The sequence below is a fragment of the Myotis yumanensis genome, unplaced genomic scaffold, assembly GCF_028538775.1.
Source record: "Myotis yumanensis isolate MYYU_CA2020_CCGP unplaced genomic scaffold, mMyoYum1.0.hap1 SCAF_3, whole genome shotgun sequence".
Taxonomy (NCBI): Eukaryota; Metazoa; Chordata; class Mammalia; order Chiroptera; family Vespertilionidae; genus Myotis; species Myotis yumanensis.
Genome location: NW_027223754.1, coordinates 116,694,713 through 116,713,288, shown reverse-complemented (window position 1 = coordinate 116,713,288; position 18,576 = coordinate 116,694,713). Strand labels below are relative to the sequence as shown.

At 37.0% G+C, this 18,576-nt stretch overlaps 1 protein-coding gene across 3 annotated transcripts in view; it reads left to right on the top strand.

Annotated features, from left to right (window-relative positions):
* The window catches only part of WASF3 (WASP family member 3), a 159,444-nt gene that overhangs the window by 122,998 nt on the left and 17,870 nt on the right, over positions 1-18,576 (top strand). For all 3 annotated transcript variants that reach the window (XM_070409437.1, XM_070409436.1, XM_070409435.1), the window contains 2 exons: positions 13,260-13,394; positions 16,654-16,807. In XM_070409437.1, the coding sequence (XP_070265538.1) occupies positions 16,674-16,807 (134 nt within the window). In that variant the 5' untranslated portion in view covers positions 13,260-13,394; positions 16,654-16,673. The remainder of the gene's footprint in view (positions 1-13,259; positions 13,395-16,653; positions 16,808-18,576) is intronic.

Here is an 18,576-nt window from a genome sequence, read left to right as displayed (position 1 = left end):
ATTAATGAAGCCTGAGCTTAATGATTGCTCAGGCAATTGAGTGAGTATTTATAGGTAGATGTATTAATTAACTTGATTGTGGTAATCATTTCACAATTTATGCATGTAAAATCATCACATAGTATACTTTAAATATATGCAGTTTTGTCAGTTATACCTCAGTAAAGCTGGGGGAAACGTTATAGGACTATAGAACACTGTCTCTCCCCCACACCTTCCCAACTCATTATTAAAGGCCACCATACCTTGGTCCTTTTACCCATGTCATGATTGGCTTTCAATAACAAAATGTAAAGGGCAAAAAACCCCACACAAAACACCACAGTATAAAGAGACAGAATAAGCATCAGAACCAGATTGAGATGTGTCAGGGATGTTGGAATTATTAGCCCATGAATTTAAACTAGATATGATTAATATGCTAAGCTCTAATGAAAAAGTAGACAGCATTTAAGAACATATGGATGATATGAGCAGAGGTATGGAAATTCTAAGAAAGAATAAAAAATACATTGAAGGAAAGAATGAACAAGGTCAACAACATATATGAAGAAATAGGGAATTTCAACAGCAAAATGGAAACTATTAAGAAAAAAAAAGACTAGAACTAAAAAATATATTCTCAGGAATAATTCACTTGATGGCATAAAAGCAAACTGGACATAAGCAGAAGGGATTAGTAAGCTTGGAGACAAGTCAATAGGAATTATCCAAACTGATTCAGAAGAGAAAATTAGTAAGAAAAAAATAGTATTCAAAATATGGGACAATATCAAATGGTCTAACACATATATAATTGAAGTTCCAGAAGAAGAGGAAAGGAGAGTAGTGCAGAAAAAATATGGATGAGAATTTTTGAATATTGATGATAGATAACAATTAAATGATCCAAGAAGTTCAACAAATTTCAGAACGTGTAATTCACATATAGTCACATCATCATAATATTGCTAAGTGAACAATGATTTTAAAAAGCTTAAAAGAAGCAAGAGAAAATAAATAGGGGAAAACATTGTTAAAAATGACAGCTGACTTAATCATCAGAAACAATGGAAACCAGGAGGCAGTGAATAAAGTGACAAAAGAAAAAAGTTGTCATTCTATAACCAGTGAAAATGCCCTTCAAAAATGAAAATGAAATAAAGACATTTTTATTCAGAGAAAATCTGAGGGAATTAGTTTTTGGCAGACCTGCACTACAAAAAAAAAAAAAAAAAAAAAAGCTAAAAACAAATTATTTAGGCTGAAGAGAATGAAACCAGATGGTAGCTTGGATGTGTGAGAAGGAATAAAGATCACCAGAAAGATATTTAAAAGTCATATATTTATATCTCTATTTAAATATTGACTGTTTACTGTATGAAATTAAAATATATTCAGTAAGAGCTCTAAGGGAAGAAGGAGATAAATGGAAATTTTACTGTTGAGTTTTACATTGTTTATGAAATACTATATTATTTGAAAGTACAATTTGATGAATTAAGAATGTATATTTTAATTTCCAGTAACCTCTAGGACAGTGATGGCGAACCTATGACACGCGTGTCAGAGGTGAGACGCGAACTCATTTATTTGGTTGATTTTTCTTTGTTAAATGGCATTTAAATATATAAAATAAATATCAAAAATATAAATCTTTGTTTTACTATGGTTGCAAATATCAAAAAATTTCTATATGTGACACGGCACCAGAGTTAAGTTAGGGTTTTTCAAAATGTTGACATGCCGAGCTCAAAAGGTTCGCCATCACTGCTCTAGGATAATACATAGAGGAGATAAAATGGAATTCTAAGATAATTATTTGATTATCCCAGATAAAAGGCAGGAAAAGAACAGAAGAACAAGGAACAGAAAAGAAAAATAGAAAACTAATACCCAAATGATAGAATTAAACTCACTGTATCAATAATTGCAATAAATATTTTAAACTTTCTACTTAAAAGGCAGAACTTATTAGTATAAGTAAAACAGCAAGGTTAACATACATGCATTTTTAAGGATGAAGACAATGATTTAAAGAAAATACTTGTATGCATGCATATAAGGATAACCAATGGACACAGACACTGGGGGAGGGGGCTGAGGGCATGTGCCTGGGGGGAGGGGAGGAGGTCAGTGGAGGAAAAAGGAGACATATGTACTACTATTTGTAATACTTTAAACAATAAAGAAATAAAGAAAATACTAAAAATATATACCATGTAAACATAGAACATAAGAAAGCTTATGTAGATATATTAATGTCAAATAGAGTATAAAAGAGATAAATAAGAACATTCCATAGTGATAAAAGAGATGTATCAAAAACACACCATCTTAAATGTCTATGTACCTAATAAGTGAGCTCCAAAGTACATAGAATAAAAATAGAAATAAAGGGAAACATTAAAAAAACACACAGAATCATAGTATGAGATTTGAACACAATCCTCTCAGTAATTGATGGAACAAAATAGACAGAAAATCTGTAAGGATATAGAAGGTTTGAACCACATTACCAACCCAGGGTGACTTAATTGCCCTTTGTAGAACACAAAACTCCCACACATTTTCTTAATGTCTAAAAGGAACATATGCTTGGCCCTATAGTGATCCATTTGAAAAGATCGATATCATAAAGAGTGTAATTAGAATGAGATAATAATTATAACCATTTTAGATAATTCTCACATATTGGAAAATGAAGCAAAAATAATCTTTGAGTCAAAGAAGCAATAAAGGAAATTAGAAACTATGTCTGACTGTGTGGTAATGAATACACAAAATACCAATATGTTTGTGGAATTTGGTTTCAGAAGTGCTTAGAAGGAAATTTGTAGCTTTAAATGCTTACATTAGAAAAGAAGAAAGTTTTACAATTACAAGCATATTCCTCAGTTGAGCCCTCAGTGTTGCTCAGAAGTCCTGCTGTAATTTCTGTATTAATTGGTTTTCCTGCCTATATCTTATCCTCCCTTTCCACCTCAAACTTCCTACCACTGATGAACTTGCTAATCTCATTTCACTGGAAAATAAAAGTAGTCAGAGAACAAAACATCCCCCTTCTGCCAAATCTGATATGCGCCTGCACTATGTGTCCTCCTCATTCTCCCTTAAAGTGGTGTATGTACATGTTTCTATGTAAAGCATGGAACCCCTCACTCTCAGGTTCATCCATTTACCTTCTCTCCTCTGCACCATCTGTTCCCCCTGTCTACATCATCCCTACTAAATAGGAATATATTGAGGAATCTTCCAACTAAATGAACCTGAGATCAGTCTTTACCTATGCACCCATTTCTTGCTCCCCTTCACAGCAAGATTCCTAAAGAACCATTCATATCTCAACGGCCCTCACTTCCTTCATTAAAGTTTTGTCCCATCCACTCTTGAAACTGCTTGCTAATGTTATCAGTGACGTTTCTGTCCATGTTGCCAAGTCCAGCGCTCATTCTCTGTCTTGTGACTCGATCCATTGGCAGCATGTGACTCCGTTGATAACTTCCTTCTGGAGAAACTTTCTTACCTGGTTTCCGTGCCAGTACACTTGATGTTTCTCCCACTTCAGGTGCTTTTTTATTAGTCTCTTTGATGGTCTTCCCAACCTCTGTATGCTGGAGTGCTCCAGGGCTGGGTCATTAACCGTCTTCACTGCCTATTCCCATTCACTAGGCAATCTCATCTGGTCTATGGCTTGAAATACTATCTTTACATGAAGACATCCAAATTTATGTCCTCAGTTCAGACCTCTCCCCTAGATTTCAAACTTGTATTGGTGGGTCTCTTCATTTGGACTTCTAGTGGGCATCTCAACTCAGCATGTCTAATAAAGAATTAATGATTCCTTTCTTCTATATTTCCCCCCATCTGTTAGTAAATGCAAACTCCACTCTTGCAGTGCTTTTGATTTGCCTCTTTTTCCTCTCATACCAGACATCTTCAGCAGCCTCCTATCTGACCTCCCTGCTTCTCTCTAGTCACCCACCCCTAAAGGGAAGGGTGTTTATTTCTCCGTCTTTTGCTACCACTTTCCCTCTACTCACAGGGCTCTAGCCATATTGGCCTCCTTGATGCTGCTCTCACATCCCAAGCGTGTTTCTGCATTCTGCCCGGAAGGTTCCTCCCCCAGACATCCATATAGATCTCTTATCACCTTAGGTGGCCTTTAGTGACCACCTAAATACCACCCACCTCCACCACTGTCTGTTCCTTTACCATCTATTCTCTTCATAACACTTATCTTCATGTGACATATTGTCTGTCTGATATAAGGTTTGTGGCTATGTTCACTACTATATATCTTTTTTTAAAAATTGATTTTAGAGAGAGGGGAAGGGAGAGGTAGAAAGAGATAGAAACATCAATGTAGAGAAACATCGATTGGCTGCCTCCTGCACTCCCCCCATTGGGATCAAGCCCACAACCCAGGCATGTGCTCTGACTGGGAATTCTACCTGCTACCTGCTCAACCAACTGAGCCACATTGGCCAGGCAATGCTGTGTATCTTTAAGTGCCTGGTACACAGTGCTTAATAAGTAAATAAGTATTTGCTGAATAAACTGACAGCAAATACTTAATAATTGACATCTGTGATCTTAATTTTTATAAAATGCTTAGAAAGAATATTGTAAAGAGTATATCAAAAAGTTCACTGTAGTTAACTATGGGTGACATTTCTTTTTATTTTCCTAAATTTTCTACATGAGCATATATTACATATATACTCAGACTTTTCAAAGAATCAGGGTATATACTATGTTTTGTTTTTTGGTTTTGTTTGTTGTTTTTTTACTTTTCACAGACTTATAAACACAACAAAGATCAAAATGTTAACAGTAGATGTTTTAGATTGGACTTCAGGCCATTTTTTATTGTTTATTTCTGTGTTTTCTATATGTCTTATAATAAGCATGGATTGCTTTCATAGTAGAAAAAATACTTTAAAAAGAAAAAAAGCTTGAATAAGGGACTCACACAGACTGAAAGTGAAGGGATGGAAAAATATCTTTCAGGCAAATGGAAAGGAAAAGAAAACTGGGGTAGCAATACTTATATCAGACAAAATAGACCTCAAAGTGAAGGCCATAACAAGAGATGAGGAAGGCCACTTCATAATACTACAGGGATCAATACAACAAGAGGACATAACCCTGATAAACATATATGCACCCAATGCAGGAGCACCCAAATACAGAAAAAAAAACTCCTGGAAGATATCAAGGGAGAGATAGACAACAATACAATCATAGTAGGGGACTTTCATGCACCACTGACATCACTGGATAAATCCTCTAGACAAAAAAATCGGCAAAGAAACAGCAATCCTAAATGACTCACTAGATCAGATGGACTTAATTGACATCTTCAGAACATTTCACCCCACAGCCACAGAATATACGTTCTTCTCAAGTGCTCATGGGACATTTTCAAAAATAGACCACATATTGGGTCACAAACAAAGTCTCCCCAAATTCAAGAAGATTGAAATCATACCAAGCATCTTCTCAGACCAGAATGGCATAATATTAGAAATAAACTACAATAAAAACAACCCAAAATACTCAAGCGCTTGGAAGCTGACTAGCATGTTATTAAATATTGATTGGGTTACCAATGAGATCAAAGAAGAAATTAAAAACATCCTGGAAACTAATGACAATGAAAACACAACAATCCAAAACCTATGGGACACAATGAAAGCAGTCCTGAGAGGGAAGTTTATAGCTCTACAGGCCTATCTCAAAAAACAAGAAAAAATGGTAGTAAATCATCTAACTCTACATCTCAAAGAACTAGAAAGAGAGCAACAAGAAAAGCCCAGAGTGAGCAGAAGGAAGGAGATAATAAAGATTAGAGCAGAAATAAATGACATAGAGACCAAAAAAAAACAATACAGAAAATCAATGAAACCAAGAGCCTTTGAAAGGATAAACAAGATTGACAAACCTCTAGCCAGGCTCACCAAGAAGCAAAGAGAGATGACCCAAATAAACAAAATCAGAAATGATAGAGGCGAAATAACAACAGACCCCACAGAAATACAAATGATTGTTAAAAAATACTATGGACAACTCTACTCCAACAAACTAGACAACCTGGAGGAAATGGACATATTCCTAGAAAAATACAACATTCCAAAACTCAATCAGGAAGAATCTAAAAATCTCAATAGGCTGATAACTATGGAAGAAATTGAAGCAGTCATCAAAAAGCTTCCAGCAAACAAAAGCCCAGGACCAGACGGCTTGACAGGGGAGTTTTACCAAACATTCAAGGAAGAACTAAAACCTATCCTCCTCAGACTACTACAAAAAATTCAAGAGGAAGGAACACTTCCAATCTCATTCTATGAAGCCAGCATCACCCTAATACCAAAACCAGACAAAGACAACACAATGAAAGAGAATTACAGGCCAATATCCCTCATGAACATAGATGCCAAAATCCTCAACAAAATCTTAGCAAATCGGATCCAGCAGTACATCAGAAAGATCATACACCATGACCAAGTAGGATTTATCCTAGGGATGCAAGGATGGTACAATATCCGCAAATCAATAAACGTGATACATCACATAAACAAATTGAAAGAAAGAAAACACATAGTCATATCAGTTGATGCAGAAAAAGCATTTAACAAAATCCAACACCCATTTTTGATAAAAACTCTCAGCAAGGTGGGAGTAGAAGGATCATACCTCAACATAATAAAAGCCATATATGATAAACCCACAGCCAACATCATACTCAATGGAAAAAAACTAACACCATTTCCCCTAAGAACAGGAACAAGACAGGGATGCCCACTCTCACCACTACTGTTTGACATAGTACTGGAAGTATTAGCCATTGCAATTAGGCAAGAAGAAGAAATAAAAGGCATCCAAATTGGAAAAGAAGAAGTAAAACTGTCTTTATTTGCAGATGACATGATATTATACATAAAAAACCCTAAAGACTCCATCAAAAAACTATTAGACTTAATAAATGAATTTGGCCATCTAGCAGGATACAAAATTAATGCCAAAAAATCTATGGCAGGGGTCCTCAAACTATGGCCCGCGGGCCACATGCAAATACAAATGTTGTATTTGTTCCCGTTTTTTTTTTTTTTTTACTTCAAAATAAGATATGTGCAGTGTGCCTAGGAATTTGTTCGTATTTTTTTTTAAACTATAGTCCAGCCCTCCAACGGTCTAAGGGACAGTGAACTGGCCCCCTGTTTAAAAAGTTTGAGGACCCCTGATCTATGGCATTTCTATACACCAATAGTGAACTTACAGAAAGAGAGACTAAGAAAACAATCCCATTTACCATTGCACCAAAAAAATTAAATACCTAGGAATAAACTTAACTAAAGAGGTAAAAGACCTCTACTCAGAAAACTACAGGATGTTGAAAAAAGAGATAGAGAAGACATAAACAGATGGAAGAACATACCGTGTTCATGGATTGGTAGAATCAACATCATTAAAATGTCCATACTACCCAAAGCAATCTCTAAATTCAACGCACTTCTCATTAGAATACCAACGGCATATTTCACAGACCTAGAACGAACTCGCCAAAAATTCATCTGGAATAAAAAAAGACCCTGAATAGCTGCAGCGATCCTGATAAAGAACAAAGTAGTTGGGATCTCAATACCAGATAGCAAGCTGTATTACAAAGCCACTGTTCTCAGAACTGCCTGGTACTGGCACAAGAACAGACATATAGATCAATGGAACAGAATAGAGAGCCCAGAAATCGGCCCGAACCAATATGCTCAATTAATATTTGACAAAGGAGGCAAGAACATACAATGGAGTCAAGATAGTCTCTTCAATAAATGGTGTTGGGAAAATTGGACAGATACATGCAAAAAAATGAAACTAGACCACCAACTTACACTGTACACAAAAATAAACTCAAAATGGATAAAGGACTTAAATGTACGACAGGAAACCATAAAAATACTAGAAGAATCCAAAGGCAACAAATCTCAGACATATGCTGAAGCAATTTCTTCACTGATACAGCTCCTAGGGCATTGGAAACTAAAGAGAAAATAAACAAGTGGGACTACATCAAAATAAAAAGCTTCTGCACAGCAAAGGAAACCATCAACAAAACAACAAGAAAGCCCACTGCATGAGAGAACATATTTGCCAATGTTATCACCGATAAGGGTTTAATCTCCAACATTTATAGGGAACTCATACAACTTAACAAAAGGAAGATAAACAATCCAATCAAAAAATGGGCAAAGGACCTAAATAGACACTTTTCAAAAGAGGACATCCAGAAAGTCAAGACACATATGAAAACATGCCCAAAGCCACTAATCATCCAAGAAATGCAAATCAAAACAACAATGAGGTACCATCTCACACCTGTCAGAATGGCTATCATCAACAAATCAGCAAACTGACATGTGCTGGAGAGGATGTGGAGAAAAAGGAACACTTGTGCACTGCTGGTGGGAATGCAGACTGGTGCAGCCACTATGGAAGACAGTATGGAGTTTTCTCAAAAAAGTAAAAATGGAACTCCCATTTGACCCTGTGATCCCACTTCTAGGAATATATCCCAAGAAAACAGAAACACCAATCAGAAAGGATATATGCATCCCTGTGTTCATAGCAGCACAATCCACCATAGCTAAGATCTGGAAACAGCCTAAGTGCCCATCAGTAGATGAATGGATTAGAAAACTGTGGTACATCTACACAGTGGAATACTGTGCTGCTGTAAAAAAGAAGGAATTCTTACCATTTGCAACAGCATGGACGGAACTGGAGAGCATTGTGCTAAGTGAAATAAGCCAGTCAATGAAGGAAATATACCACATGATCTCACTCATTTATGGATAATAAAGACCATTATAAACTTATGAACAAAAATAGATACAGAGGCAGAGCAACCTTGAACAGACTGTCAAACTACAGCGGGAAGGCCGGGGAGGGTTGCCAGGCGGGAGGGGAGGGGGTAAGAGATCAACCGAAGGACTTGTATGCATGCATATAAATGTAACCAATCGACATAAGACACTGGGGGTTAGGGGAGGCTAGGGGATTGTCAAGGGTGGGAAAAAAAAGGAGACATATGTAATACTCTTTGTAATACTTTAAGCAATAAAACAATTTAAAAAAAAAGAAAAGCTTAGGGCTCACTAATTATGACTTTTTTATTATTTTATGGAATTCAGTAGCAACTGGACTTTATTATAGGTACTGTAAAAAGTCTCTTTTTTAACTTTTTTTGACATAGTATCTCTCTTACAAAAAGCTGAAGAACAATACAAAGAATTCTCATAAACTTTCACTTATTTATTATTTTACCACATCTTTTCCCTCAGAGACTTCTCTTTTTCTCCTGCCTTTCTTTCTCCTCCATCTCCTCAACATATGTGTATATATGTATACATACACATATATGTACCTGTTAATATATCTCCTTTAATCTGGAACAGCTCTCAGTCTTTATTTAACTTTTGTGACTTGACATTTTTAAAGGGAACTGGCTGTTATTTTTTGTGGATTGTCCCTTGTTTTGTATCTTCTGATGCTTCCTCACGATTAGATACAGGATATTGGCAGGACTATGTATGGCAGAGTGATGAGACATGTCCTCAGTGCATTTTATGAGGAAGCATGGATTATCTGTTTGTCCCATGAGTGTCCACGTTACCTTTGATCCTTGGTTAACATTTTGTCCATAGGATTTTCTAATGTAAAGGTTCCCCATCCCTGTCCATATATAATTGAGTATCTTACAGGGAGATACGTTATGACAGTAATATCCTGTCCCCATCCCACTTCTCCTCACTAGTCTCAGCATCTATTGATGATTTTTGCTCAAAACTATTACTGTAGTAGTTGAGAATGATGATTTTGATCATTCCATAATTTCTCCTACATTTATTAGTTGGAATTCTGCTGTAAGTGTTTGCAATTCTTTCCCTATTCATTCATTCGTTTATTTGTATCAATTTGGACTCATAGATTCTTATTTATTGTCTGGGTTATAATCCATTGTCTTTATTATTTATTTTGATGCTCACATTTTCCCACATTTGGCCAGTTGGAGCCCTTTTAGGCTGGCTTCTGTGTCCTTCTGCCATGTCCCCACCAATCTCTGAGTACTTCTTTACTTTTTAAAGAAAAGTACAGCAAGATATTCTAAGTTTATTTAGTACTTTTTCACCCTTAGCCTCATATCCAGTCATTTTCCCCAGAATCCTACTTCTTTTTAGTGGAAAATGAGAAGCCAAAATCTTGACACACCAATATCTATGTGCTAGATATGTGTATTAAATTTCTGAAGGACTTTGTCATGAATGGTTTCTTGTTCCACAGAAAGGACTCATAACAAACATACTGGTTGTTTTCATTGAACCTTCCTTTTAAATGCAATTGAAAATCCATGCAGAATTTTTATACTTCTCAACCTGACATACTTGGGCACAAGTTCATAATGGGCCTGACAATTATATAAGAAGATTCTTGGTCAGCAAAAAAATGAATGAATTGCACTTACCTCAGTGTGGTCTTCAATTATTTTAGTTTAGCTATTAATGAACGTGCCATTGAAAGAATGATTAAAATCAAGCTTTTCAAATAAGTTGTTTGTAAAACTGAACACTGTAATTGCAACACTTTATTCTTGTTCAGCAGTAATTATAGTTCCTTAAATATTCTTCTCTTTAGTCACTTATCAGCTTTCAGCAGCTGGCAAAAGATTAAATATTAAAGTATTTAATTTCTCTGTGTGTGTTGTTGTTTTTTCTTTTATAAATTGAGAACTTCCAATGGGACTATAGTATCAATTGCACATATATATATATATATATATACATATATATATATACATACATATACATGTAATTTTTTTTTTCAAATAGGGTTAAGCACTGAAGGTAGAAGGGACTTGTTATGTATGTACCCTTTTCAACTTATAGTGTCTCCCAGGGTGTGGTTCTTAACCATACTTGCTGTGCTTTGAAGATACTAGTGTAACTTTTGCAAGAGACTGTTGTATACGCCCACATTCCTGGTGACGTATACTGTCCCTATTAATTAGATTTCTGCATAGCTAGAAAGAAATGGGATTTTTTTGGAGTTGTACCAAATAACTTTTTAAATATATTTTTATTGATTTTAGAGAGGAAAGGAGAGAGATAGAGAGAGAGAGAGAGAGAGAGAGAGACATCAATGATGAGAGAGAATCATTGACTGGCTGCCTCCTGCATGCCCCCTACTGGGGATCGAGCCTGTAACCCAGGTATGTGCCCTTGATCGGAATCAAACCCGGGATCCTTCAGTACACAGGCCGACACTCTATCCACTGAGCCAAATCAGCTAGGGCTGTAATAACTTTAAACTATAAATGATCAACTAGAAAAACAAAAGTTAGTTGGTTACATTTTAACTATGTCTGACATTCAAAACAAACTATGGACAGACTTGGATATAAAGCATTTGAAAAATGGTGTTTGCTCCAGGTCATCCAGCTCAGTGGGCAGGCATTTCCCCCATGGGCTTCATAAGACAGTGGTTCTGAAAGATGTTACTAGGTGTTTCCAGACCCAGTCAGTTTGAAAACGTTGCTGCTTCTCTTGCAGATTCTTAACACATATTAGCAACATATTAAGGCTTTTGACATGCCCCAAGGCAAAGAAACATTTTAAATCTTTGTAGCCCAGCATTTCCCAAACTTGTGCAGGGGAGTATTTGTTGGTTGTGTACTTATTAACAACTGGTATAGACCCTGTGTGTTTTATTCAAGAAATACAAGGCACTGGCTCAGCACAATGCAGAGATAAGAGATATAGCTCATGTTTTCAAAGAACTTCTGTAAATAGACAAGATTAGAGTTCTGTGATGAGTCCTGTGATTGAGGTATGCTTAGGGTATTGTGAGAACACAGAGAGGGGCATCTGATCTTGCTCACCCTAATCTTCATCCTGAAGAATTGACTTTAGTGCATTTTTATTCATTTATTCCAAAATGTTGGGAGCACCTTCTCTAAGCTGGGCATACACCACACCTTAGGGATTGGTACAGCAATGCACAGAACAGAGGAGAGCTCTTATTCCCTTGGGTCCTATAGTCTAGTGGAAGGAGATAGGCAGGAAACAAGATGAATGAGTATAAGTGATGGTAAGTGCAAAGGAGAAAATTAGAGCAGGGAAGGGATAGGTGTGTGTGTGTGTGTGTGTGTGTGTGTGTGTGTGTGTGTAGGTGAGGTGAGGTGAAGTGGTTGCCGTTTAGCTACAGTTGCTAGAGAAAGTCTCACTTAGACGGTGACCTAGGTTTGGGTAGACCCAGATGAGGTGAGGGAGCAAACCATGTGATTCTCTGGAACTAAAATGATCCAGGTGATGATGATGTGTCAGTGTGGGTCATCAATTATAACAAATGTTCCACTCTGGAGCTGGATGTTGGGGGAAGCTGTGCATGTTTGCTGCGAACCTAAAACTGTTCTTAAAAAGAAAGTTTATCTTTAAAAAGTGGCATCTCTGTCAGAGGAGATGGGATGCAGATGTGCCTAGCACACTCAGACTAGATGTTTGTTGAATGACTACAGGAATGGTGTTAGGATCTGGAAATTTAACATAGACAGATTTTTTTCTTGCGTGTCAGATTTTCAGAAATGTATTAATTACACTTTGAGGAAAATAGTTGTGTCTAGCACTCACAAGAATGTAGAAGTGATCCATACAGAAAAATTTAACTCAGAGTACAAAATACTGATTATTTGAGAGTTACAGAGTCAGCACTATATACTTAGATTTTAAATATGAATTAGAACAATTTAATGCCATTTGAAAGTGTTAGGCGCAGTGTAAGATACCTAACTTTTCTAATTGTGAATAAGATAACATCCTAAATTTAGAAACCAACATGACTTATTGAATTATCCTTGGAAGTAAAAGGAAAGTTTAGGTACTGAGATTCTATTTATACATAAAGCATGCAAAATCAGAGTAATTTTTTCAAAAGAAGTTTAATTTAATGGGAAACAACTTGCGTGATAGCTCATGTAGCAATTAAGTAAAAATTCTATATTATCTGCAGTATTTTAAAGTTCTTACAACTTTGGATCAATTTCTGATATGTGTGAACAGCCCTAATAAATTTTCAAAACTTCTAAAGACCCTTGACTGTGACACTTTATTTTTATAATCATTTGCACAAAATCCCCTGTGTTAACAGTAATCGGCAGTGTGAGAACGTGTGAAGGCCGCCTCAGCAGTTCTTAACAGATGGCTCTCTCCATTCATTTTCTCCTACAGGCAAACATGCTGAAGACATATTTGGTGAGTTGTTTAATGAGGCTAACAACTTTTACATCAGAGCAAATTCTCTTCAAGACAGAATTGATCGCCTTGCTGTCAAAGTTACCCAGCTGGATTCGACAGTGGAAGAGGGTATGTAATTGCACAAAAGCAATGAGCTAGCAGTGATCTTGACAACACAGTAGTAATTAATTGCAGGGCAATTACTGCTTTTTCCTTGGGGTACTATGCTGATATTTCATCTTGTCTCTTTCTAGAAGAATAGTGAGGGGGGCACAACCCACGACTTTGTGTTAATTAGCAACTAAAAGATTCACGTCAGCCTGGCTCTGTGGCTCAGTGGCTGAGCTTCGACCTATGAACCAGGAGGTCACAGTTCGATTCCCACTCAGGGCACGTGCCCAGGTTGCGGGCTCGTTCCCCAATGAGGGGAATGTTGGAGGCAGCTGATCAATGATTCTCATTATTGATGTTTCTGTCTCTCCTCCTTTCCTCTCTGAAATCAATAAAAATTTATTTTAGCCCTAACTGGTTTGACTCGGTGGATAGAGCATTGGCCTGCGAATTGAGGGTCCCAGGTTCGATTCCAGTCAAGGGCATGTACCTTGGTTGTGGGCACATCCCCAGTAGGAGGTGTGCAGGAGGCAGCTCATCGATGTTTCTCTCGCATCGATGTTTCTAACTCTCTATCCCTCTCCCTTCCTCACTGTAAAAAATCAATAAAATATATTTTAAATAATTATTTTAAAAAGATTCATATTCATATCATATCTCATATGCTATACGTTCTTTTTTTAAAAAAAATTTACCCATTTAGTATTTGTTTTAAAGGATTTTTTTGAATGCATTCAGTATTAGAAGTCCTAATTTAGGCTATTAGTAGTTCTTTTAAAGATACTTTCTTACCTAAAAATTACAGAATCAATCCAAAGATATGGTCCAACTAAGAGAGCAGGTTATACATACAGAGTGTGCAAGTGAAGGCTTCTACCCCATATTTTGTTAGGGTTGATGCCTTTAAATGATCTTGGTGGTTTAACTTCTTAGAAATAGCATTTACTGAAAACCTTTAGACTGTGGGGTCTTAAAATAATGTTCATATTGGCAAGCACTGTATAGTTCACTGTAATCAGCTTGATGATGCACCCTGAAATTGTGGCAGTTTCAACAGAAAACTCAATTCCTTTTTTAAAATTTCATTTTCAATATCTTTTGAGTGAAGGATTGAGATTAGACTGGGGGGAAAATCTGTAAATAGGTATAAGAAATGCCATTTCATGTTTACTTTGAGAAAAATGTTCAGCTTAAAAATTATTTTACCTTCATATAATGGTAGTTATAGTTTCTCTTATTGCATTAAAATAATCCTAGCATCTGATTTTTCTATAGATGTATAATAGTAGTATTAGTAAAAAGTGAAGGTTTTTTTTAAATGTGGTTATTTGTAGAAATCATCCCTAATTTAAAAATGTCTTTTTTAAAGGTCAGAATTAAATTAGTGAATTAGAAATTTAACAAAAATGTAGAACATTTACATTTTAATGTCTTAAATTTAAATTTTACTGACTTTTCCAACAAAAATAGTGGAGCTTTTTAATTTGATTTTTAAAATTAATCTTTTATGTAAAAAACTAAAATTTTAATACCTGTTGGTTTATTCAGAGAAGGAATTTTTAACATCTTAAATCAATCATTCATTTTTCAGATTGCTACCAAATTGATTTTTAAATATTTATCTTTCTTCAGGTTTCTGGTTTTTTGTTTGTTTGTTTTTGTTTTTTGTTTACAATGGAAAGTCTTGTGATAAACCTTACACTGGAAAAAGTTAACTTGTGGATTAAATTTTTTGAGATTTTACAGTGTATCTGAGTTTTAGCTCCATTGGTCAAGTGGGTTAAGGGACCAGTTTGCCCACCTCTGAAAACTTGTGTCAAAGTCAAATGAGTTAGTACATGAGATATAAAGTTGTAAAAACATAAGAAGTAAGTAAGCATAATCAGTCCTGATTTTCTTACTCCTTAGTATAGTTTTGTATCATGTACTTAATTTCTAGAATATTTAAATTTTAATGTCTTAAATTTAAATCTTACTGTTGAAAAGCTTTGCTGTCTCTCTTTAATGATAGTGTCAGAAAAAAAGTAATGCCTTTTTTTTTACAGTTTTTAAATTTTCTGCAGAAATCTTTCCTACATGTATTATAAGTAAAGTAGAGGCCTGGTGCACAAAATTCATGCATGCGGGGGGCGGGGGGGCTTCCCCTCAGACCAGCCTGCACCCTCTCCAATCCGGGACCCCTTGGGGGATGTCTGACTGCCGAAACTGGCAGTCAGACATCCCTCTCACAATCCAGGACCGCTGGTTCCTAACTGCTCACCTGCCTGCCTGCCTGCTCGCCACTAACTGGCCCCCAGCCAGCCTGATCACCCCTAACTGCCTCTATCTGCTGACCTGATCACCCCTAACTGCCCCCCATGCCGGACTGGTCACCCCCAACTACCCACCCCGCCAACCTGGTCGCCCCTAACTGCCCCACCCTGCCAGCCTGGTTGCCCCTAACTGCCCTCCTGCCAGCCTGGTTGTCCCCAACTGCCCCCCCCCCCCCGTCAGACTGGTAGCCTCTCACTGGCCACCCCCTCCTCCCCCCGCCGGCCTGGTTGCCCCCAACTGTGCCCCTGCTGGCCTGATTGCTCCTCACTGCCCCCCTCTGCCAGCCTGGTCACCCCTCACTGCCTCCCCTGCCGGCCTGATCACCCCATGCAGCCTGCTGTTCAGTTTTTTGGTCATCCCTCACTGGCCCCCCTGCCAGCCTGTTCGCCCCACACAGCTTGCTGTTCAGTTGTTTGGTCATCCCTTACTAACCCCCCTGCTGTCCTAGTCGCCCCACGCAGCCTGCTTGTTCAGTCGTTTGGTCGTCCCTCACTAACCCCCCTGCCGGCCTGGTTCCCCCACTCAGCCTATTCAGTCGTCCATTTGGTTGTTTCGGAAGTGACAGCCCCTGGCTCTTTATATATATGTACATGGTATTAAGTGTTTGAATGCCTCCCCCCAGGATGCCCAGATCTATGTATTTACATGACTGTTAATACTTATAACTTTATTTCTGTATGATTTCCAATAAGTCCTATTTAAATGAATAACAATGCTATAATATTAGGTTGAATGGAGTAATTAGATCGCTACAAAAGAAGAAAGACATGCCTTCACAGAGGTCACTGTGAGTTATGAGAGGGAAGGAACTCACATGCTACTTTAGCATGTCTTTAAATGAAAACAACAACCACATTATTTGATTTTACTAGGAGATGTTTATGATTGTGACTCAAATTGTACTTATTTGTAAACAGTTAAACTATCTTGATGTTACTCAACTTGGGGACTTTTCTCTAAATAGTGTCACTGCAGGATATCAACATGAAAAAAGCTTTCAAAAGTTCCACAGTCCAAGACCAGCAGGTGGTTTCGAAGAACAGCATTCCTAACCCTGTCGCTGACATCTACAACCAGAGTGATAAACCTCCTCCTCTGAACATTCTGACACCGTACAGGTATGGCGTCAGGTGTTCCCGGGGCCTTGTCAGTATCGATAAGTCGAAAGAGGGTGACAGTGCTGTGAAAGTATCTTTCAAACTTTGAAGATAAGAACTGCAGTATTACAATGAATGAAATTAGTCATTGGTACAGTATTGTTAAAGTGTTAATATTTCAAAATATAGATAAACTTATCAAGAAAAGTGTGAGTTCTAATTTTAGCTTTTAAATGTAGACATCATAAGTGAAAGTGAACACATTACATAACAGTACTGTGTGTATTTATGTTGTTCCTCAGATTCAAAGTCACTCTTAAAGGGACTGCATAATCAGTTAGAATGCAGCAAAATAGCCGTCTCAGCACGTCAGCACTGCAGAGACATTTGTTGTTTAATTTAGAAAAATGTATTCTGCAGCATTTGGGATTTTCAGGAGTGAAAATATAGTCAACAAATTAACTTTCTGTTATTGTAAAATGGTAGGACACATTATCAGGACCAGACTTCCAAGAAAAAGAATGAAAAATAAATAGTGCAAAAAATTAACATTAAGAAACTATGCTTTTTACAACACCTGTACTACCTCCCATCACATCGGTGCTTTCTTTCCACATTTCCTGTCACTTTTTTGTCTGTCTCCCTTTTTTCATATGCTTTCTCATTGCACATCAAGTTCCTCTCCCATCTTTTTACCTTCTGTGGAGCTCATTCCTTCAGCCTCTGATGAGCAGATGGTGGTGGGGGGTGGCCCTCACTGCCCCAGGATTAGCCCTGTGGGTGATAGTCCTACGCAGGCCTTTCAGATTTCAGTGAGTTTTTAGCTTCTTTTTACTGCCTTCATGGGCCATTGGTCCTCAGGGATGCCCAGAGTTTTTCTTGGTCTGAATTCCTGTACCTTCTCATGGTCCAAGAGTCCCAGTTTGGACCTATAGCTCTGTTGGTAAAGCAGCAGTTCCCATGACATCCCTTTCTTTCAGGAAGGGGAGAAAGGTTCTCTCAAAAAAAAAAATGTGAGAGCCCATGGAAACACTGATGGGAGAGGAGCAAGATGCCACATTTTTCTAAGGAACAAGGATACTTTTCTGGAGGCTTTAGCACACTTATTTAAAATTAATGATATATGTAAATAGTGGTATTGTAAGCTGAAGTTTTAACTTGTAATTGTGCTTGTGCTCAACTAACCACTTACACTTATATGTGAATAATTAGGATCAAGATGAAATATTTGTGATGATCTAAAAATTTTAATTGCATAAAAAACAAATTGACACATATATATATATTGTATGTGTGTATTCAGTTTTATGGAAAATAAAAATCTCCATGACTTTTTAATAGTGTGTTTAAGAATAGCAGCACCAATTCAAATCTACTTTATAAAAATTTTTAAATTTAATTTTTTCATGTCCACTTCTCCTCCTCCTCCCCTTCCCTATAATCACCACACTATAGTCCAGCGGTTCTCAACCTGTGAGTCGTGAACAATGAAAATACATCCTGCATATCAGATATTTACATAATGATTCATAACAGTAGCAAAATTACCGTTATGAAGTAGCAACGAAAATAATTTTATGGTTGGGGGTCACCACAACATGAGGAACTGCATTAAAGGGTCGCGGCATTAGGAAGGTTGAGAACCACTGCTTAGTCCATGTCCCTGAATTCTCTGTTTTCTTTTTTGCTCAGTACAGTAATATTTGGGGTATGTAAAGCACAAACTTTGCATTTGAGCTTAAGTATGACACTGTCCTAACACAGTTAATATATGAGAAATACAATGTGAC